The sequence below is a fragment of the Ciconia boyciana genome, chromosome 1 (assembly GCF_034638445.1).
Source record: "Ciconia boyciana chromosome 1, ASM3463844v1, whole genome shotgun sequence".
Taxonomy (NCBI): Eukaryota; Metazoa; Chordata; class Aves; order Ciconiiformes; family Ciconiidae; genus Ciconia; species Ciconia boyciana.
In genome coordinates, this window is record NC_132934.1 from 8,242,569 (window position 1) to 8,266,695 (window position 24,127).

The window sequence follows — 24,127 nt, forward strand, 5'->3', positions numbered from 1 at the left end:
CAAATTCAGCAGTGTTGGGAAGGTGCTTGATAACTAGTGCCTTGTCCTTGCAGTGGGGATAGGAGGCCTCAGGACTATCAGGGAAATGGCTTCCAAAAGCACCTGAGCTGGTGGTGTGCTTGTGTGGCCAGTGAGAGCTGAAATGAGCAACACTCCTGATTTCCACATACCAAAAGAAACTGTCAAATAAAAAATATTTAGCATTGCCTTTAACACACAGCTCTGGGCATATCCCGTCAGCCTGAACTTGGCCATCTATCACCTAGCAGGGACCAGGCTCTGAGCAGTCGAGTTCCTGACTGTGCAAATGTACTGTCATAGCATTTGAGATCACACGCCCATGCATTTATTTCCAAGCAGAACCTGCCAAACAGTAAACATATTTCACTGTGGTCTTCAACACAATGATATTTCAAAGCATGACCACAGCAAATGGATATCTTGTCTACTTCAGGTGTAGATCTGTCCTGGGGCAGCGATATCATCCTAATTCTTGTGATGTTTGACTCTGGTGGGAAACAGCTGGTCCAAAAGGCTTTTATCCAACAACAAAACCATTTTTTCAACAAAAAAACCCACTCCAAAACTCCCATTCTGGTGTCATGGTGTTTTCTTCCAAGAAAATTCAAAGAAAACATTGAAAGGACTTTGGAAGACCTCAAAAAGGTTTCAACACTTGGTTTCACTGAGGAACAGCATCTTCTTGAGGGGTGCCCCTACCAGGAAAAACTGTAATTGAAACTGGAGCCCTGACTAGGACAAAGGGTCCCTCTGCCATCTGGAGAGCCCAGACCAGGCAAGGACATAGCAAAGCACTCTCTTGTTACTGTCCTATCAAGCCTCACTCCTCAGATGTCTTGCTGCTTTCAGAGGAAGGCAGTGGGGTGGCCACAGGGGCACAGGAGGCGGCCGGGCGAGGGATGTGCCAATGCGCGTGGCTCTGGCGTGCTGGTACAGTGCTGTGCGAGAGGGCCAGTCAAAACAGAGGTGAGCAGTGCCAGGCAGTGATGGGGAGGCCAAGGATGGCACTGAGGATGTTTGCTCCTGATCAAGGTGATCGTGACTGATAACAGCGTGGCAGTGATTTTTGGGTGAGTTCCTGCCTTTTCCAAAGGGCAGGAGCTGGCGACTTAGTATTGGCAAGGGGGGTACTTTCCCTCCAGCCCTGTGATACTGTTTCCATGCAGGGAGGCAAAACATGCCCTTGAGCCTATTAAGAATAGGAAAGGGGAAAAGTCACAGAATAACAATCCAAGTGGTTCTTCTCTCCCCTGGTGAAAACATTATTTTTCCCATGAAAAAGGAAAATAAAGGGTAAAACCAGATTTCATGGAAGAAGTCGGAATGAAGCAAAAGGATTTGGTTTTGATGTGCAGTCATCTTCCCCAGTGTTTCCTTCTGCCCTAGATGGGAAATACACTCAGACCCGAGAGAAAGGATTGAAATGGGCAGAGGTGTCTCCCATGTCCTTCCCAGCTGGCTGACTCCATTCTGGTTAGGATGCAGGACAGGGCTGTCAGCAGAGCTCAGTGGACTGCCTCTCATTTCATTATTACAAAGCAATGGATAAAGGAGGAGACCCCTTTTCTGCCTCATCCACCCTGGGGTCTGGCTCATTATCCCTCACCACGTCATTTAAAACCTCAGAGGATAATTTGAAAAATATGAGGCCATTTGCTAACCAGGGAAAGAAAAATCACATGCATCGGTATAATGGACTTAAACGCAGATGTCATTATGTCCAGTGTCTCGTGCTAAATGAGTATTCTGAGCAGCTCAGGCTGCAGAGCTCCTTTTATGTTCCAGCCCTGTTTGCTAATAGTCATGGGTGTGCACTTTTATGTGCTGACACTTAAAGCAGACAATGGTCATGCTAAATAGCTGGCCTGTTAAGTAATCAGCCAAGAATGAAAATCAGAGGCGCTAAAAAGCTCCATTTACCTCCCCTTCTGCATTCATTTTGATTCTTATCCCATGTCCGGTCCCCCCTGCTTGGGCCATGCTCAAGCCCCCCTTGCCCAGCGCCAGGGATTGGTATGTAGGGGACAGGACACAGCAAGAGTGATCTATGTCAACTTTTACGTCATTGCAAGGAAGCCACAAAATTGGAGGTGAATGTGATTCCAGGAATACAGGGAATTGCAGCTAACAAAAAAAAAAAGCTGTGGATATTGTTTAACTGGAGCCTGTTCCCTCTCTCCTTCCCACCAGCTGTACTGTACTATGAAGCTGTTTGCACCTTTACCCACTGCCCATCCATTTTTCTCAGTGTTTGTAAGAGGCTGGCCCATTGAACTCCTGGAAAACCATGTGTTTTGGGGATATTTGCTCATTCCTATGCCTCATCTTCTCAATGTACAAAATGCTAAGGGATCTGCTTTGGAATATATAGAGACCAGCTCTCTTCCTCTCTTCCAGGCTGGACATCCTGTGAGTCTTTGCAAGCCACAGAGTGCTCCGGTATCAACATAGAGAAGGAAAGGAATCAAGCCGGTAATGCAGGCACATTCCTCCCTGTTGTTTGGTTATAGCATCAAGCATCACGTGGAAAGGCACTGACCTCAGTACAGTGAGGCCTCTGCCCTCTCACCAGGAGGGGTATCAGGCCTGACCAAGCCATGAAAGCAGCAGCCAGCTCAATATATTCTGCAAATCGCTCCACCCCTGAAATGTCCTGTGGAGCCTAGCTTGCAAGAGAAGCCCAGCTTTGTACAAAAAGGCTGTTGCAGCTCCTCTTGGCTTGGAGTGATGTGGTTATCTGTCCCAAGTGTGAGGCAAGAGCAGTGACTGGATCACAGCCTTCCTCCCCTCCTCTCCCTCAGTCACCAGGGGAATTTCCCCACACTCTCCTGAGCTCCAGCCCAGCTCTTTCCTGCTCTTTGATCCTTGCCAAGAGTGACATCTTGGCTATTCGAGGTAACTCACTGGGTGCACTGTCTTGCATAACACCATCCCTCAGTATTTGTAAAGCATCTTTCATCTGAGGATCTTGAACCATTTGAGGAATTGAAATCCCTCCAGCCATTCCACTGTGCTGTCAGCAGCACACAAAGGTATGATTTGGCTGTGAAAGCTGGCATGGGGTTTACTTACTCAGTGGCTCTATCCCTTTGTTCAATGCCATGGTGATGGGACCCCTCATAGCAGACCTTTCTGCTTGCTTCACTGATGACAGCAAATCACACCCACTGGTGTAAGGTATAAATGCAGAAATTGCAATGAAAATGGAAACAATGTCTGCATGACTTAGACCCAGTCAGAGAATCTGTGTGTAGGCATTGACATAGCTATTGCTGCTTGATCCAAATTAGGTATAAATCCTACACTGACAGCATCCATCATTTCTGCATAGTACCTATCATGCTGTAGAAGTGCTTCCCAAAATTAGACAAGACAATGCTGCCAGCATCAACACATTCAAAATGTGGCTCAAAACAACAAATTTTTAGAATGCTGCTTTTTCTTCCCCCTCAGGTGACTGAATGGAAAGGAAAAACAACGTATCCCCTTCTCTAAACACAGCTCACTTATACAAATATATTCCCAGTTAAGCAGAAAACAGAAATGATGTTATGGGACTCAAGAGCCAGACTGCTATTAAGATGTGTGTGTAATGGATGGCTTAGCTCAGAGCTGTGTGCTAAGCAGCAGAGTCCCATTAGTTCCCTTCCTCAAGCAAAGGTCAGTTTTCACACAAGTAAATCTTCTGACTGGACAGAAGTTTCTCATATCTTTAAAGAGACTCGGAGGAGCAAAGCCTCCCCGCAGGCAATTTATTACACCTTCCCCCTGGTGAACAGAGCAGGGGGCCACCCTGAGAAGGCTGCAATAAATTGTCTGCAGGGAGCCTTGTCTTCCAGCACAAACAAGGTCTGAGCGGCTGTATTTATACACCGTGGCTGGGTGGGAGGAGGGGGTTTTTGCAGGGCTGCTGGCTTTTGAGATCTTCCCCCTTAGCGTACACACAGCTGATGCACACCAACCAGCAAAACACATGCTGAGACACAAAGAGATCTGGGTTATGGCACAGCTTTGCCAGACTTCATAGACAGCGCAGCTCACGGCAACCCCTGAAAGTGGCTTGGTTGGGCTGGGTTCATTATGCGGGTTTAAACTCTGATTTTTGCTATTGTTTCTACAGCATCCCAGCAGCGCATGGAGCTGTAGAGATATAATGTGAGCAGGAGATGTCTCTTTGTCTCCCTTATATGTAGCATAAACTGCCTGGGAGCTTGGTGCAGGGAGTTACCAGCTCAGTGCTGGTAGTGAGGGTGGGTGAGGGAGACAGCACAGCTGGAGGGAGCTCAGAGATGGCTAGCCACGAGGATGAGGATGGAGCACCCCAAGGTGCTGAAACATCTCAGGGCAGTTCCCTGAACTCTCCTGGAATGACTGAGCTCCATGGCAAAGTGAGGTCCAGCACCACCCTCCTCACAGCTCCCCTTGTAGAGGGGTCTGCAGCTGACCAGGGAAGAGCGGAGGAGCAGAGCAATTTGTGTATATATGATTTTTCCCCTGCATCTTCTCCTGGGTGCTGGCAGGTGAGATGAAACATATCCATGGGTGAGAGCAAACTCTGCCACTTCTCTCCCTCTCCCCTGGCTGCAAAATTGATATTTGATAATGTATTTGATAATTTGTATTTGATAATGTATTGGATAATGTCCTCGTGCCTCTCTCCCCAGTTCCTGTAAACCCCTGTCTCACACCATGGGGCAGAGAGAGGGCTGCTCCTTCTCCCTCCTCGGTGGGGAGCGACAGTAGCTGGTGATGTGGGGGAAGGATACTTCTGCTACCATCTCTCTTCCCTCACCTTGGCATCATCTTCCCGCTGGCTTTCCCTCATCCCACCCGCCTTGCTCAGGGATGTACTCAGAAGCCACTGCAGCTTGTCCACCCCCCTCATTCCCTGCCTGTAGCAAAGCGGTGGAGCACCACATACCCCTCTCTGGTGGGGAAAACTGTGGATGGAGAAACACAGCCCATTACATGTGAGACAAATAAATTGCTCTGGTTAATTTAGTGTGGTTCTATTCCACTCTTCCTGCCACAGCAGGCTGCTGTCATCACCACCCCCTAATCTAATTTCTTGGAGGGATGCAAAGCTGAGTGGAAATGAACGGCACACACAACCATGGTGTGCTGGGATCACCATGTGAGTGAGTCGGGCAAGTTGGGAGCAGCATGCCATGAATCTGCACCCCATACGTGTCTTCTGGCCAATGTGGGAGGCAGCAATGTATTTCAGCACCAAGTTGTAAGGTCCATCTAGCCCTACGAACAATCCATATTAACAACAACTGTCTCCCTTTCTTCCAGGGTCAACTGTTTCCAAATGGACTCCTGGTCCTTTTATTTTTAACATTAGTCCTTTTCTAATGGAATACAGCTTTAAAGACTGGATATAAAGGAAGGCTGAAAAACTGAAATAGCCTAAGGCCTCATTAGCAGCTGAAATCTGGTCCAATTCCATTCAGGCAGTCAGGCAAAGCCTTGTAGATGGGAAATGCCTCCTCAACTCTCGCTGCGCCAACCCTGTTTGAAATAATAATCTGAATTTATAGGCTGTCCTTAATGCACACAGAGAGGATTTGTCAGTTGAAAAGTGGTAGCTACAATGTAGATGCCTACATCTGAGCAGGGGTCTGAGGTCAGAGAAGAGGCATAGGTATTTTATACTGCAATTTACTGAATTCCAAAGCAGTCATCTAAAATAAGGTGGATTAATTGTTCCTGAAAAGTGCCTATTTCTTTCCAGTGGTTATACAGGGAGGCTGTGCTAATTAGCCCTGACACAGAGCCATCTACCAGGTAAACATCTCAGGTTTGGTGTGGTGACTCCCATCTCAGACATCTGTCCCACCTGCCTTGGACCTGGACCACCGCTGGTGCACACAGAGCTACGTTCCTTCAGGTTAAAGGAAGCAACGATACGCATGAGCTTTGCACTCTGAGTTTCAGTGCTGGTCTCTTATTTAAGGCCACTTTGTTCTGTAGTAACTGTGGTAACCTGGCAAAATGTCTGGCCTCAATATTGAGAGTCCTGAGCCTCCGTGGCTCCCATGCTGACTTCAGCCTAGCCAGTATGTGTGAACACGTGCCAGACATTGCTGGACACAGGCATTCCTTTGTGGGAATACTGCCGGGCCATAGATACAAACTCTGCCCCACAGTATATTTGAATATTGAGGATTTATTTCACATTTTTTTCCATGCCTTTCTGAAAGAAAAGCCTTTCCACGTGAGAGATGTTCTGATTTAGCGTGACGACTTCTGCAGTGAGTTGTCACTGTTTAGCTGGTGGAGCTAGCCTGAGAACACATATATTCATTCCTGGGAAAAGATCCACCAGTGAAGTGAATTTTATTTGCTGAGCTTGTTCATATAAATTAACAGCATGACAAACATCCAGAAGATAAAGAGATCAGACCCATGCTGGTGGTTCCCTAGCTAAGGATTGCTAATCCCACAAGGCCATTGTTTGAGGATGAGAATTCACTGCAAAGCCTGGCCAGCTTTGCTTTCCATGAACAAACAGCATGCCTATGCTCTGGTCCTCTCTCAACTCAAAGATTTACACAAAGGGAATAACTTTGCCTTCCTTCTCCTGCCTGTGCGAGTCAGAGCAAAATGCTTCCTTCCTTGCCAAAAATATAACAACCGTTATCTGAACCCCTGCTAGCTCTGTTTTCCTCTCACCTCCTTGCTGCCTGGGTCTCCACACCTTACTTAGATTCCTGCCCATTGCCATGCAGCTCATGTTGTGAGGTACCATTTCACTGTCCTCTTCCGGTCTCAAAACACCTCTGTAAAATCAACTAGTCAAGCAATCCCTCCTTCCTTCATCCCCATCCTTTGCTTCTCCTGGACTTGAGCTGTGACTCTCATCTGACTTGGTTTATCTGCACTGTAAACCCTCTGAGGCAGGGAACGAGTTTCACCAACAACCAAGCGACCAGGGCTTTAGAAAGCCACCCGGGGAAGCTAATTCTAAGATGAGAACTAATATCACTTCCATCCTGTTGCCAGATATCCCACCTCCCCTGCAAGACACATGGCACTCCCTCTTGCTTTCATGTATGGCTTTAAAGCGATATAAACGGATATTAGCAGAGTCTCATAAAATAATATTGCACAAGAATAGCCATGGGGCAGTTCACAGCTGCCCAAGCAGTTCTGATCGCTTCCTAGATTCCTATGTTGTTCTCAGTGGAAAGCATCCAGAGAAGCACTAGATGACAACCTGAAGACAGAGAGGCTTCGGTTGGCTGTGCAAGTGTACAAGGGCAGAGCAACTTCTTCCGAACTAATGCTAAGAACATCCTTATAAAATCCTCCTTCTTTGACACAGTGCTGTGAAATTTTTGGTCTTTGATTACGGAAGAGAGTAAAGACGCTGGACATCAATGTTCAACAATGTCAAACCCCAAGGAAATGTGTGTCGAAAGATGAAGCTTCAACAGTACTGCAGAGATTTAAATAAGGGAGGAGATTTTCACACTGCAAAGCTTGTGAAACTTCCTATTTTCAGCACGGTTCTTCCAAGAAGCCTTTGCTTAAAAAGGCATGCTTCCTTTAAATGTACTTTTAGAGTAATCTAAAAACTACGGCATCTTTGGTGGGCATGCTGCCCATCAACATTGCTGCAGGCATGTTAAGGGTAAAAACAATTTGACGGTCACATAAAAGGTGAACATTCACAAACTACAATTTACTGTTCTTGCCTGAAGCTTCATGTCTTCAGTAGTTACCCAGTGTGGTTGAATTGTACATTTACTTCGACTAGAGTGAAAAACCCACATGATTACTAAATCCTGATACAGTAAACAGATTTCTCTGTAATGAACATCTGGCACATCCAGTTACTTGTATTACTATCCCCCCAATTAGGACCCCCAGCACCAACCTAAGCTTTTTCAGCTGCAGTGCTTGGGAGAGGTAATGCAAGAAAGGTATCTGTAAGCACAGGCAAACCTTTACCAAGGATATAGTAGGTGTCATGGGCACCCAGTCCCTTAAAAATTAACACATTTGTAATTAGGTATGGTACAGCATTAGTTATCTCTGCTTTCCACCTCATGGCAGCAGGGGAGAGGGAGCATTCTGTTTATGGTATGAATGTCTCTGCAAGCCGCTGTGCACCGCCAGATTATCAAAATAGAACCCTGTCTATGGGTGGGTCTCTTCACAACCATTCCTTCAGCCCTTGCTTTAGTTCCCAAGCCCGAACGGAAACCGCTGGTAACAGATACATGGGGCCTTTCCAACTTCAGCCAGCTGGCTGGAGTCGATTTCTTCTTCAATTGCCTTCTGCTCAGATCAGATTTGGGGATGGACATGAGAACTCTTTGAGCGCTGGGAAAATTTTTCAACTTCTTGCCAGCGTCTGACATCCACAGGGGAAGAAAACCAGGAGAAAAGCCATGGTAAATTAATGCCCATTCCTAACTCTTGAGGCACCTGGCCTTCCAGTCCATTTCAAATCGTAACTCAGTGTGACAATCTACTCATTACTACCACAAAAAAGGGTACAAGCCCCTAGTCAGTTTGGTTTTCACACACGCACTTTTCAGACACTGAATGCTGACTTTTCCCCTAAGGATTTCCCCTATGGATTATGATTCCAGAGCAGGAGAGGTCATTCATTTACTAACTGATGTATGGATCCATAGTCCTAAGATGTCTCTTGGCTAAGGTCCGGCTAGAATGACTTGTCTCCGCTGTGCTGCCAACTTTCATAAAACAATACAGATGGCAATATTTATGCTCGTTGAGTGGTCTTTGAAATGAATATGAGAGTGGCACAGTAGCACTGGCTTTTACACATTTAGCAGTTCCACTCCTAAAATCTGCTTTCTGTGGGATCCCTGCCCTACCACGGACTCCTCAATTTGGCCCCTAGGCAAGATGCTTGATAACAGAGCTGGTATGTTCTTAATGACTTTGGTTTTGTTTTGTGTTTTGTTTTTTTTTAAAAATTTGTCTAAAAGTCTAACACTTTTGCAGAAGAGCACCAACAGTTTTGTGTAGTTCTAAGCACAGGTGGATCTGGATTGTATACACTGGAAATGTTCAGCTCTGGATCTACCCTTATGGTTTGAAGCACCCAAAATGTAGACTAAGCTCTTCTCTTGGGAGAGACAGCAGGCCAGTTCTGGAGTCATGGGACTTGGTGCAGCCTTGATTTTTCCTAAGATATATCCACCACTAAATATGGGGACATAACAGAACAAAGTTTCTCTTCTCTTGAGAAGCCTCCCTTGTAATTGAAGTTAAATGAATGACAATCCCTGTGCAGGGGAAAAAAGCTTCACTCAGGGGAAGAAACTCAAAAGTAGGCCTTCATTTCTTGTGGGTGCTATGGAATGAATGAGAGTGGTGTCAGATGTAATATAACACTGGAGTGGAAAGGCTAACAGAAAAAGACACAGTAACACTGCACTGGCTAGTTCTAGACATGAGCTATCCATTAAAAGTAAGTCAAAACCCTCAACTTAATTTTGTACATATGCCATCCCAACCCCCAGCCTCTCTCTGAGTGTTTTAAAGCTGCAAGAGCAAATTTGTCTCCTCAGAAAATATCTCCCTTGGAGGCAGAGACGCTGTGTACACAAGAGCACCGGCAGCTTCTAGCGGCTTCCAACCATTAACAGTTCCTTGCAAAATTCCCAGATGAAGAGAAATTCTCCCAAACTACCATAAACTTCATTACAACCTTTCTAGTCTGGTCCAGTCCAGTCTATGAATATGTTCTATGCCCATGTAGAAGCCAACTGGTTGCCATAAAATGCCATCATTTGCTATTTGCGGCTAATTCATTATACCATTATGTGGTTGAGTCCAGAAGGCAAATATGACAGAGCTATACCAGGATTAATTTGGTCCTTGACATAATGCACACCCTGGGCACAATCCAGAGGAAACGGATGGCTCGCCAGCGAGGAAGCGAGTGTTTTCCCTCCAGGTGGCTGGCTCAAGTTGGTTATCCTGGCAGAAAGAGGTCTTTGTTCTACAGCCTTACCCAGCTTGGACTTTCCAGGATTTCAAAACCCACAAATAAAAAAGTAAAGACATGCTGTCTGATCTTGCCCTCATACAAGGTTTCTCTGTGGGCAGCTATGGGTGTTAGTGTGGCTACTACTTATTTACACTTGTGTGAGAACAGTTTTCAAAGCCAAAGAGCTCAAAAGAAACCTCTGTAAAAGTGTTTGTTTGTCCACAGGTGTTTCTACAGTGTGAGAAACCGACAGCCTCATTTCCTGGCCTCTAGGGAACAGGTTGTCCCATGGGAAGGGCTTGCCATCACGCACTTACCTGACACAAAAGTACAAAACAACCGGTCCTGACTTTTTGGGGAAGTCATGTTCCAGCACCCGGCGGTCCAGCTGAAGCCAGTTTAAGTGTCCCCTGGCAAGAGAAGAGACAGTTTTGAGCGCAGCACCGAAGAGGTTTCTCGCTACTCATTGCAATGAGGTCTGAGGTGTTACAAAAGATGAACTGAAGCGCATGCTATTTGCCCTCGGCTATTGCATGATATTTGAAAAACACACAGTAAATGTTTGAGGAGCGGAGGCGATATCATCCTGGCAACATTTCAGTCTGGGAATCGAACTGCTAAAGTTCAATCTGTCAGGGTGAAAGCTGGCAGCACCGAGCAGGCAGGACAGCCCAAAATGTTATGAGCTTCACCTTTTTATTACAACCCCCTGGAGCAGTCGTATCATTAAAAGTCTGTCAAGATTTTCATTAGAAATCCTTATTGTTAAGTGTTTCCACAACGCCTGCAATATTTCACTCAAGGCTAAACCTGACTCTAGAGCCTCAGACAGTTTATTTACCACCCGCATGCCTGCAATAGCCTCTCTAGGTTTGCCCAGCCTTCGTTTTTCCTCCTTCAGAGAGCTCCTGAAAAACAGCTGCTCCATGAAGCGTTCCAGCTCCAATTACCACATGCTGCTTTTCTTTTGCCTAGATGGTACCTGTCGCTATTATTTTCTCCTATAATTTATCCATTCGTGCCTTGCTGCTGGAAGCTTTCCTGGGCAGGAGCTCTGTTCTTTGTCACGTTCCCCACATTGTAGAGCGCTGTGTGTGCGTGAGAGGTATTTTATAAATACCATTATTTGTATTACAGGGGCATCTCACTCCCCAGCTGAGATAAAGGCCCCATTAAATTAGGCACTGTGGAAATACATAGGGTAAAATTCAGGCCCCACTGAAGTCGGTGGGAATTTTGCCATTGCCTTCAGTGATGCTAGGGCTGCATCCTGTGAGCGTTTTGCTATTGATTTCAGTCAGACCAGATTTCACCCAGAGGGAGAGGCAGCTCTTGACTTCAGCACTCTGCTGTCTAGACAAGCAAGGGGAGAGAGAATTGAAGTGATTTTGGGGAGAATCTTGCAGCAAATAAAGCAGGAAATAGAACTCAGATGTCCTGAGCTCTGTTCCAGTGCCTATTTGTCAGCTCATGCTAATCCTCAAGAATAATTCTTCGTTCCACTGAAAATGAAAAAAAAAAAGGAAAAAAAGGCTTGGTTTTAAAAAAAGCATTAAATTAACTTCTAGGGTTGCCACAAGCCTTAGCAACGTACACTGTCAGCAAACACACTCAGCTTTCACAAGGGTCTGCCCGTTACTCCATAGCAGCTTTGGGCAACTGAGAAGCCCCTTTGGAAAGTAAGCAACAACATCTATTTAGCAATTTAACCGGATTTGTAGCTCCCCCACTCCATCTTTTCTAGAAAAATAAATAAAGGGGAAAGTAGCACTTCCAGGAGGCTCTGAATCACCTGGGTTCAATTTGAATTTCTGTACAGCTGCCCTGGGTTACGTAGATGCAGAAGAGGACGGGAAGCTCAGGGACCTTCAAGCCCAGGCAGCTCTGGGCTGCCCTGGAGACCAGCTGGGATATATGCATGCTCACCTCAGCGTAGCACGCTGCTTTGCACTAAGGGATTCAAAATTACTTCTGAGCTCCAGTCATCACTTCAGTGGGTTCAGGATCAGACATTTATTAAGAAGCTATCTCACCTCAAATTTTGCCATATAGAAGACAGGCATTCAGTTTAAGCAGCCTTTGCATCTATTTTGCAGGAGTACCAAGTCTCAACTAGGTACAATGATACATGTGGAGTTGGGGACTTTTCAAACTCATCCTGGACATCTTTTGGTGTACAAAAAGGATCAAAACCTTTTTTATCCCCTGCTCTAGACTGTGTGTTTCTCTCCAAGATATTCTAACTTTTAGTCAGTTTTTTCTCTAGATAAAAATTTTAAATAAGTTTTTTCTCTCTTTTTTTTTTTTTCTCTAGGTAAAGGGCAGCCTGAACTGTGGGGCACAGACTTATTAGCAGTGTGGTTACTGGAAAGGGGTGACATCGTGCAGATTTTCAAGCCCATCTAGTCATTTCATATGTCTCCATTGCAGTACATGGGCCGAGGGCAAGTCTGCCCAGCCTGGGACAGTGCTGTGCAGTGACGCTGCCCGGGCTCGGGGGTGAGGATGGCCGTGTTAATGGGGCTGGGTCTATGGGCTAACTGGCCTTGTTCTCAGCAGGCTGCGTAGCTGGGCACGCAGCGCGATGGGGTCTCCTTCCGTCATTTCTGCTGCTGGGATGCCGTCACCCAGTGCTAGTGCGGGAACCCTGCATCGCGCTCTGTTGTTCAGCACAGATACGTACTTTAACAAGGCTGGGTTTTTAGAAGACAGATGCTCCAGGCTGTCAGAAAATAAGCCCCATTGAAAGATTCTCAGTCTGGGCACCCAAAAATTAGAGGTATCCACATTTCCCGCTGCATCCCCCTTCTTGAAATCTGTCCTTTTTCCTATTTTTTTTTGTCCTGAAGTGCCGTTATGTTTCTTTTAACAGGTCTCAGGAAGGTTGAAATTAACTGTGAAGGCCACAGTATGCACGGGGAGTGAAACTAGACATGCTCACCCATTCCTAGCCAAAGTACAAAATGAGCACTTAACCATGTAGGCCAAGGTACAAAACACTGTCAGAGCAAGGAAAAGCCACACTAAGCCTGACATCCTATCCTGAACCTGTCCAGCTGCATTTGTATCACCAAAGTAGCAGCCACCATCAGCTGATGGCATTACACACCAGTTCCCACCGAGACCGATTTGTTGACAATGGACTTACTGTCTACCTCTATGTTTATTCAACAGAAATAGACTGTCTGGGTTTGCCTAACATGTACAACGAAGGGTTGAGAAGCCATGGTGACCAGAACAATAATTCACTTCAAGATATTTCTTATTTTGAAAAGACTTGCTCTTTTCATTCTCACTGCATTTTAACTTGAGAAACTGGTTGATATAATCAGTACAAAAAGAACATATGCATATACGTATGCATACCAGGTTACACATTTATGTTGCACACGTACACGGTTGTGCATACTAAATAACACATTTAATTGCCACCGAGTTTTTGGGTTGAAGAGTTTCCTTACTCTCATCTGCATGGAGCTTAAATTCAAAGATCCTTCAGCGGAGGAAGGTCACTTAAATCACTGCCAGGAGCTAACTGCTTACTGTACTCAATTACCACTTACAGTCTTTCATCACTGAGGGCTTCTGCACTGCAGATTGTCACCTAACTCCTTGTTTTTAAGAGTGCATGTGTGGCATGTAGAGAACAGGAGCAGTGAACAGTGACTGGCATCTGCCTGTGAATGTGGTCTATCAGGCAGCCAAACTCCAGTGCCGTTACACCACAAAACGCTTTGCTCTGGAAGCTGTCTTCCTGTCTTCATCAGAACTATTCATGGAGCACAATCCCATGTAAGACAGAGAAAAGTATGGGCATATAACCCTAGGCATGTAGTAATCCTGACAGTTTTCGTGGACCAATTTAGGCAGCGTGCACTGGGATCCCGTTCATACATGCCTATGTCTAGCTGGATTTCCTTCACGGTTCAATTTAGAGACACAAAGTAGCTTTTGTTTCATTATCATGATTGATTTGTTCATTTGGGTATTTATATCAGTGTATTCACAAATAATGGTGCAAACAGTTTTGGGTGACCTATAGGGAGGTTCAATATTGGAAGCCAGATCATTTTTCTCTGTTGGTTGTACTCATGTTGGCAGTTAAACTGGTGTGTCAATAACAAATACATAATCACTTTTAGAAACAGAAACTGGGTCCATCTAGGTTATAAACTGAGTATGGATTTTGGTGCCCAGGGTTCATATTGTCAATTGCATGCAGTAGTTCTGTTTTCTTTTATCAGGGCTTTCAGTAAAGAGTGGTACATCAATGAATACTTTGCCTCCAGGTGGTTCTGTTTATACAGTTTTACTGGGTAGCATCCGGTTTTCTGAAAAGTGGATCCACATTGATTTGTGTTAGGAAGGTATTTGGACCAATAAACCAACTCATGCCCCCTCAGTGTCAAACTCATGTTGAATTGAATGGACATTGAGAAAGACCAATTCACATAATAGAAACCATATAAGCTATTTTACATTTCCATCAATCATGACAGAAACAAAAAAACCCTTTAAGCTCACAGATTTTCTTGTTTAAGGTCTTAATCCTTCAACAGAAATACTTTTGAAGGGGCTGCAAAGCTCAAGGAGCTACATGAGTTTAACTATACAGATTTTGCAAAACGGTGGACCTGGTGACAAAGGAACTGGTCTAACGCCAGAGGAGGACTTGATTCTGAGAGCTGCATCTGCCATTGGACTGGCTGTTCAACCAGGACATGGGACACCTGGTCCCTCATTTTGGCTCTGCCACATGGCTGCAGGGTGGAAATAGGCTTTCCCCCAGTTCCCAGAGATGAGAGAGTAGTCCAGGGAAGAGTGGTACCCTGCTCTTCTCTTGCCATCCTCTTGGCCATAGGATCCTGGGCTGAGCAAGGGCACTCTCTGTCATTACCTTATCATGTTAGTACAGTCTCTAGCACAAGTGTAACACAAATAATGGGGGCCTCAATGCCTTGCAGTTTTTATCCTATATATTAGCTGAAGAAGCTGCTTTGCAGGTTCTCCTCTGGTGAAGAAGCAAAAGGGTTTGGATCAGCTTTTGGTTGGACCCATGGGGAGGGGGAGCTGTGGGATGCAAAAGTTGGTAGTTCTCCATGGAGCAGGTGACTCATGTCTAAGGACAAGTAAAGGACGTGGAAAACCTGCCTGTGGCCCAGACTGGGCATCTGCAGCAAACAGAAGGGCAATCCTGACCACTTGCTCTCAGTGAATGCTGGAAGAGCTGATGCCAAGGGAAAGGGCGGTTAGCAGAGATTCATTATCAGCTGAACTAAAAAAAAAAAGCCCTTTCCCCATTCCATTTCACTCTTAATCAACCAGCATATAGCTCTTCTGGCTTCATGTGAAGCTTGGCCCCACATGCTGTACAGGGACACCCTTTTGACCTGTGCTCTCCTGCAGTTAATGGCTCACACCATAAAGTGTTCCTATGATCATTAAAATAGGAGGCGTTATTCTCTCCTCCATAATAGTCTGACAATCTAATTTTAGTCACGCTGAATGCAGTAATGACCCTATATTATCACAAGAAACTATTAAGTTGCCAACGCAAAGGTTGTTCCTATTGATTTTCTTCTTTGGTTGTCATGATAGAGCACAACTAATGAATGGAAATCCCCAGTCCAAATCATTTCTAAATAAATTACTCTCATAGAGCTTTTACTCTTAAATAGAAGAATTGATTTAATACTTTAGTGGCTTTTCTTCTTTCTAAACTTGCAATTTAGCCAACCCCAGACTACATTTATGAACCATGTTTGTTCTGTTTCAGCTGGTTATGAGTTCCCTTCAAGTAAGGCACATGGAAACTCAGCGAAGAGTGAAGAGAAGGAAATCCCTGAGGGCCTGCGTCACAAAATAAAAGGGTTTCTTTTAGTGTGCCTGGTCTGTGTCAGCTATAGGGCTGTGTTAGGTGCTCTGCAAACACACATTAAGAGACTGTTTTTCCTACTTTTTGAAGAAAGGACTTTTTTTGAACCTCCATTTCACATTGCAGGTTAAGATCTGTGGTACAGACAGCCCAGTTTATTTTCTGAAGGTGACATGGGACATCTATTTCCAAGATGCAGTCCAACCCCCCAAGTACATTTTTGTGGCCGTGTTCAGTCAAATAAAACACTTGCTGTTTGTGCCAACTGTATTCAAAGCTTTTTACAACTGAAGAGGAAATATTTTTGTCAAGGTTATTTTCACAGCACTGAAGAAGACTCAGTGCAAAGGTGAGACTCACTATGGGACAGCAGAAGGGCTGCAGACCAAGCTTCCTATCAGCTAAGACTTACTGGCATGTTTCTGGGTTGCCTTTACTAGATTTAATGAGGGTGTCCCCAAATCTTTCATCTGGGCTGGCTAAGCACCTCCTAAAATGCACCCTGCTCCATCTTAACTACAGGTCAAGAAAGTGACCAAGTGAGTGGATGCCGTCACCTCACCCTTTGAAATCCTGTCTAGACAGTGCGCATCCATCTGCATCCGCTGCGCATCTTTGAGCACTGCCTCGACAGCCTCTGTCAGCCTCTCGCGCTTCCTCCCATCGCTAACCCAAATCTTTGCTCACGCCACTCCGAGTTAAACCTGGAAGCCCCAGGGGAGGCTGGGCTCTCTCTAATTGCTGACACCTCCTCATTAGCTTCCCTTGCACTCCCAGGGGAGCCCTGTGCCCACTCAGCTGAGCTGAGAGCTGGGACTTGCTCAGCTGCTATCTGGTTGCAGTCTGATACGTGTTTCTTGTTTTTAACCTGTGCTGTTAGGACTGTTAAGGGAATGTTTTCATCTCTTAGTCTGCTTTGGCTTCCCTGTGTGGCTTTCCTGCACCCCTCAGGCAGCACCCACTGAGTACCTTGCTCTCTCCAATAAGAAATAACACCTTGGTGAGGAGCAGTTTCCTCCTCCTGCTTTATAAATTGCCAGTGCCTCTTGCTGTTCCTCCTTTGAGGACCAGTCTCATTAATTTGTGTTGGGTTGGAGATCTCCTACAGGACTGAGCTGCTCAGGTCAGTGAGATGGGATGGATTCTGGGATCTCCTCTGATTTGGGTCCTGCTTCTGCACGTGCCTGATGCTGAGCGTTCCTCCATCCTGGGAGCTGTGTCCTGAGATGGCCTCAGGCTGCCCAAGGCAGGCGCTTGCCAAAGGAACTGGCTCTAGAGGGGCGATTGCTGCTGAGATGAATGTGGATATATTTGTGCAATTATCCAGCAGCCTCTGATTACCCAATCCTGAATCATTATTTCAGCAGATAATTTACATTTCCCTGCCACTTCAGCGGGAGAGAGGAACCAGCTAATTACAGCAATACTGCTGACTCAGCTGTTCTGGGAACACAGCATTGTCTTGAAAATCTTTGTTTTTTACAACAGTATAGGTGCGGGAAGCCTCTTCCTGATTAAAATGTAAAAAATACCCTATTGCAAACCAAGGTGGAGTATGGTGGGCACACATACAAGACACAGTCCATATGCCGAGGACAGTCTAACTACAGAGAGAAAACAAGGAGCTGGAAAAAAGTAGCGGAGACTGTGCAGTAGCAGCGAGGTCACAGTCTAGGACTAATCATAGTATTTGGCAGACCTTTAGTGTTTCTCCAGTGCTAATTTTATACTTGCACTTTAGACGGGGTAGAGATGGCCTGTCTTGAGACCAAACCTCAAATTTCGTGGTAATACCAGGACTCTGGGAGCTGGGGTTCAAGATGAACAACCAACATTGCCTGAGGTGACTGCAGTGTCAGGGTCCCATCCTTGGGTTTAGCTCAGCCATAAGGCTGTTGTGTGATTCCTGGTAAGGTCAAATCCTTTCCACAACGGAAATTTTATATTTAAAAATGCTTTTTGTTCACGTTAAATTTGGCAATCCCTTCCTTTCTCACACTTTCTTCTTTCCCTTTTTTAAGAAACTCTAATCTGGGATCAGAGTAGAAATAATAATTTTGTGAGGTTGGGTTTTTTTTCTTTCCTTGAAATAATTTAGCATTACTTTTAAGCCTGCTTGAGTGAATAAACTGATTAACACTTTAATTGAACAGTTCCACCAATCTGGTAATAATTTTGAACTAGCGAGTGGTTCTTAAGTCCATGAGAGCTTAAGCTAACCTTTTACCAATGCCAAATGACACCAACTCTTTGAACATTGGATTAGGAAGGGATTGTTTCTGCCTCTGTACACCTCTGGCTGTGCTTAACTTGCCATGAGAGGCCTCCAGCCCTCTGAAGAAGAGGCAGTACAGGACCGACTCTGATGTGAGGTCCATACCTCCCTAGACCTTGGTCTAGGACCTTGGGGTACACAGGTCTTCTACACTGGTCATTTTGCTTAGGACAAAACCGCCAAGATTTCCTGTGATCTAAGAGTTGCGTCTTAGGTCTTTGATTTCTTGCACTTACGTTTCATCTGTGAATGCAATTCCAAAGTACTCCTTCTCCTTCAGGTTGAAATGAGATGCCACCAAGTCAAGCAACTCCTTGGCCAAAAGCTTTGGCTGGAAAACAAGAATGGAAGAAAGTGATTAATGAGGAGAACTTGGATAGAACTGCACTGTGCTTCTGGAGGGAAACGCTATCCTTGAAGGTACTCCACTGCTGTTGCTTTTATGTTCCCTCTGGTGTTCAAGCTAAATCTGCAAGCAACATTAGCTCCTTGAAATGAACAGTAGTTTCCCTCCTAGGTAAATACTAAAAACCTGACGATTCTGACCTCTTCAATGCTTAATGTTTCTGCAGACAGATGACCTGCCGCCTGCCAGTGTTCAGATCTACCATGACCAGCACACTCATGCCTCTGATAATTTTAGTTGTTAAAGCTTTTTATCAAGGAACTTTGCAAACACATTTCAGGCACCCACTCTCACACACAGAGCACAGATATATGCTCATAACACTAAGAAAATACACAGTGCCAAAAGATAGGATGTGACAGGACCAAATGAGAAGTAAATGACAGAACAAAATAGTTTCCCATTCAGTATTGCTTGTCATTTAGAAATAAGGATATATCCTTAAATTTAGGCACTTGGAAGGAAAGAGAGGAAAGTAACATGCACTTTCAAAATACCCTTTGTAAGAGCATAAAAGCCAAGCTCAGAGAAACTATTCACTCCGTATAGAGGACAGTGCATTACTACCTTTTCTGCAAAACCTTATTTGACTTTTAAGACTAACGCGTCCTCCTGCCTCTGAATTTTCACCAGCTCTGCTGAGCTCCTGTGTTTCCTACTGGACTACTGAAGTCTTGGCCATAACAGAGCCCTTGTCCTGACTGTCACTGGTAGGAAACAGGGGTACAAAGGATCCAGGCAGATGCAGCCTGTGATCCCACAGCCTGTAATAGCCCTAGATCCCAAAGCTGCAATGGTTACAGCAGCACTGGCACAGCTGGGGTCAGAGATCCCAGCAATGTTCCCTGGTGACTATTCATAAGGATTTGGTCTACAAATCTCTGTGCTGCAAGCCTCAGTGAAAATAAACCTGTCTGCAGGCTTGACTGCCCCAATGAGTCTGCCAGGCAGCTGAATCAGAGTTACCCCAGATGTGAACCTGTTGTTAAATGGAGATGAAATGATGATGCTATGCAGAAAATGGGTGGTGGGCACCTGAGAACCCTGCTGTCCTGATTGACTGTCCTATCCTGTAAATAGAAACACAGCTTGTGGTTAAAAAAAACTTGATTTGTACCTAATTTCCAAATAGATTCATAAGACTCTCAACCACTTTCTAAAAATGGTCCTAAACCCAGCACTGTCCTAGTACCTGACACAGCTGAGCCAAGCCTGAAATTCTCCGCCATCCTCCACCCACCCATCTACCTGCTACATCCCAATGCAGTTACCAGCAACATCCGTACTGCTCCTTGTCTGTGCACCCAAGGCAAGGGTGGTTTCTAGGTCATGCCAGCAAAGAAAGAGGCAATAGCCTTGCCTAAATGCAGCACTAGCTTAAAGTACCCTCCAAATATGAGATAAGTTGCTGTGTAGGAAGAGCAGCCCAGCGGATAATGAATAGGTGGGATGCAACAAGCTTCATTTCAATTCCCAAGTCAGACTTCTCAGGCACAACCGTTGGACTGTCTGCCATGTCTACACTACCTGCTGCATTGCCTTTCCCAGACTCCTGAACCAGCCCTCGAATGGCAGTCAGAGCTGTGCAGACCAGGCGTCAGGCTGTGGTCATGTCCTTTGTCCCTTCAGGGACCCAAGCAAAGAGCACACCAGCTACACCGGTCTCTTTGGAGACTCCTCAGGTACTTCTCTGCTGGCATTGTGCTGGGTGGGATGGACATTCCCAGCATCCCTGTCTCCTGTAAGAAGAACCTCCCTTTGCCAGAGCTTTTTAAGGACAAGCTACAGTCTGGCTTATGAGGTACCCAGATGTTGTGATGAAGAGAATGGTAAGACTGCGATGTGAATTCAGAGATACATAGGCTCTGTGCATGTACTTACTGGGGGCATTGGATGAGTTTTCAGCTTAACAACAGACAAACAAACACAAACTTGTGAAGGAGAGAGAGGAAGGGGTTTTCGTGCCTGTCAATGTGCAGTCTGAGAGCCTAAGTCCTGCTTTTCCCCCACTCCTGCCCAAGCCTCCCTCCAAATTCTCTCCCAATCGGGCCAAACTCTCTCTGCACCAGAAAGGGATTTCTTCCCAGCCCAGCGCTACCACAGGAGGAGGGGTGGGAATGCGTGGCCAGTGATGGGTGTAGGGGAGGGCAGGACTGACTCCTCTGTGGCCAGGGCCACTGGTGAGGGCAGATGGTGGAGGTGAATCTGGGCATCCCCACGACAGCACACATTGCAGGTGTGGTGCTGAGTGGCTGGCACTGCCTGGCTCCCAGTGCTCTGGGGTGACTCAGTTATTTGATAAATGGGCAATTGTGCTGCCAAGCAAGGAAGCAAGACATCAGCCAGCCTTGCTGGGTGTCCCACCTGAGAGGGCAAGGGTGGGGAAGGGTAGCAAAAAAGCAAGCCTCAAACACATCAGCATTTTCCCAAGCCTGGGTTAAGCACTTGGAGGGGATAGGTTGATCTTTCACATTTTACAAGAAAGCAGAACAGAGCAATAAATGGCTGATGTGAAACAGGCTGCCTGTGGACGTGGGGAAGTGATGGGTCCCTCGGCTTCAGCCAGCCAGCACTGTCACAAGGGTCACTGGACAAGGGGTAAAATCCCCTTCTGATGTCCAGCTACATCATGGAGAAGTGATGCCCAACGTCCCTTGCCCCACGCACTGCTGCATCCAGCCCTAGGCATCAAGTGAGGAGCAGCACCTGAAAGCACCTGCCTTCAGCCACCTTCCCCAGGCAAGATGGGTAACTGCAATGTGTTGCCTCCTTATCTCTGCTGAGCGAGAGCTGGCTGCTGAAAAAGCTGCAGAGAGGTGGTCGGCATGGTGTGACAGCCTTCCCTTCTCTACTGCCTGGTGGCGGCTGCTCCTCTCCCGGCACAGCCCCCCTCCTGCCCCCGGGGCTTGGCAGGGGCATGATCTCCACTGCCCTTGCTGTGGGGCCTCCTCCAAAGCCTGCGGTAGCAGATAAGGGAGGATAACCCTTGTCCATGCAAGATAAGGGAAAAGAACAATAGATGCAGACCCAGCACTGGAGCGGTGCCAGGTTAGTTACTGGACCAGCGTCCCTGAAGAGGCTTACGGCGGTGAAGTTAAGCCCTGCTAGTCCCCTCCAAGATTACTTTCCACTCTCCTCTTAAGCTCTGCAAGGTTATTGTCCTTTCCAGTTGGATGAGTCCTGTGACCTCCCAACACAGACAGGCAACCTGAGCCTTCGGAGGGGCAAGGAGGAAGGTGTCTTCTCCAGGTAGCAAAGACTCCTCAAGACAAATCTGCACAGCAGGGATAAGGGCAGGAAAACCCTACCAGGCACAAGCCGAGCTGCAGCCTGTCCTGCTGTCTCAGGAGAGACCGACGCGCTCAATGTTAACGGTTAATCTGCTTGCCGTTCGCGATGGGAACGGCTGAGCAATGACCTCCTTTCATGTGAGCTGCGCAGACAAAAAGCTCATTAGCAATGCCTGTGGCAAGTTGTTTTAATTCATTATTAATTTCTGGACTTCATTTTCCAGAGGGATATTCATTTTGCACTAATAAAACTTCCATCACAGACACATTGAAGAAGATGGGACTGGTCTCTGAGAGCAGGGAAATCAATAAAAAGTGGGCCCAGGACCTTCTACGTCTAATATAGTGGGAAGGTCAACAAAATAGCTTGTGAATCCCACAGGCATAAGTCAGGAATAACAGGTGGCATTCAAACCAGAAACCAAACCATGTCCTCAATGCTGCAGAGCTGCAGAGCTGGACCGTGGTGCACTGTGAGCTGCCCAGGCAGCTGCTGAGACCCCTCTGCATCTGCTGCTCTTCATCTCCTTCCTCCCTACACCTTCCTGGCATCCTCCATGTAACCTGCATCAGAAAAAGCAGCCTGGGGGAGCATGTCAGAGCTGCAGCTGGCTGGCCTGAGCTTGGGACAGGGTAGATCAGCAGAAATCCTTCAGCTGGAGCAGTGAGGGCTGAGCATGCTTTGCTGGTGGGGGTGGGTTGTCAGAGCAACATTATTCAGCCAGGGTTTCCCCTGCTGCTCCCTCCCACTACAGGACCCTCTTAGCAAAAATGCACGTGAAGAACAATGCACTGTAAATCAACTGGTTTTTTTACTAGAGAAATCAGCAGGTCCCCAGCTGTGGTCCCAGCACACCAGAGCTGTGGTCCTGGGGGAGAAGAGCCTGCTCCTAGTGAGCGCTCTCCCCCTGCCAGGAGGAAGGGCTGAGGGACCCATGCTCCCATATAGTGGAGTTTCTGGCACACACACCAGCCATTTCATAGCCAAAGACACTGTCCCTGAGGCTTTTCTGCATGGCAGTGAGCCAAGTGCTTTCACACCTCTGGACCACTACCTCTACTCCTCAATTCCTACTCCAGCCTGGGACAAGCAACACTTTGCAGCCTGGGCTCTCTGGACTTGCAAACACAACACTTTCCACAAAACTTAATGCCTCAATACTGTGTCAATGCATCCACCTGCCAGGCATGATGGCATCAATGCATCATCCAGGGGATTCCTGGTCATCTGTAGAGTGGGCAACTCTTCTGTGAAGTCAGACTTGACTTGGGAGCACGCTGAGGTTTCTCCCTTCCCTCTTGGAGAGGCAGCAGAGCAGACATGGACTCATTAGGGCTGCCTCCTTATGAGCAGAATGACCCAGACACCCTTCACTGTGCCCTGGGCCATGCCTCAGAGGTTTACCTGAAATGCTGAGTAATGCTCTGCAACCACAAAGCACTTCTGCCTCAGCAGCGAGGAGCACACTGAGCACATGGTTGGGTCTCTTCTGCAACCCTAGGTCCTGCAGCCTTGAAGCAGTGAACTCATTCCCTCCCCTCCAAAACAACTTAAGTTTGTTCAAATAATGACTTGGAGGAAAGAGAGAGCTTTATTAGCGGTGTCGGGAGGTGGCAGGGAAAAAACTGAGCCTCAATAGCAGCTCTGTGACTTGAAATTGCATCAAGAAAGCTTATGGAAAGGCACCAAAGACAGTGCAAGAAGGTATGTATGGGATCACAGCTGGCTGACACTCCCAGGGCTGCCTCCCTGCATTTCCCCATTGCTTAAAGAGCCCCCCATACCCTGGGTGGCAGGCACAGCCTCTGCTAGAGAGAACCAAACCAAGACAACTTCAGTGTATGCAAAGCCCAAGCTCTGTCTTTATCTCCCTGGCTCTATTTTAAGGACCATTCAGCACTGACAAATTAACCACAGGGGATGAGCGTCCCCTCCATGAGCTGCGCTTATCTCTGTACAGAGACACTATATACAGGTGCACTCTGTACAGGTGTCTCTTCCCAATAGACATGAAGGCAACTTCCCTGAATAACGACAGAGCACAGCAAGCACTGAAGGCAAGTAGGGAGGGGAAGGGCAAGCCCAAGAAAGCCTTGGGAAGGGGAGATGGAGGCTGCATGAGGATGAGTCATACTGATTCAATGTCAAAAACCCCGGAGTATCACAGCTCTTCCATGTATTTATTGGATGAGTTCTCATTAGCATGAGCCCACTGACATGGGCTGCTGGACCTGCTGGGGGAGCAGGCTGGGATCTGCTCACGGAAGACCTCCCCAGCACTGG

General features: G+C 46.6%; 1 protein-coding gene across 5 annotated transcripts in view; it reads right to left on the reverse strand.

The window, feature by feature from the left end:
- FRMD4A (FERM domain containing 4A) overlaps positions 1-24,127 on the reverse strand; it is a 211,169-nt gene that overhangs the window by 84,862 nt on the left and 102,180 nt on the right. For all 5 annotated transcript variants that reach the window (XM_072858165.1, XM_072858156.1, XM_072858174.1 and 2 more), the window contains exons 3-4: positions 18,384-18,478; positions 10,315-10,407 (exon numbers count right to left, since the gene is read on the reverse strand). In XM_072858165.1, coding sequence (XP_072714266.1) covers positions 10,315-10,407; positions 18,384-18,478 — 188 coding nt within the window. The remainder of the gene's footprint in view (positions 1-10,314; positions 10,408-18,383; positions 18,479-24,127) is intronic.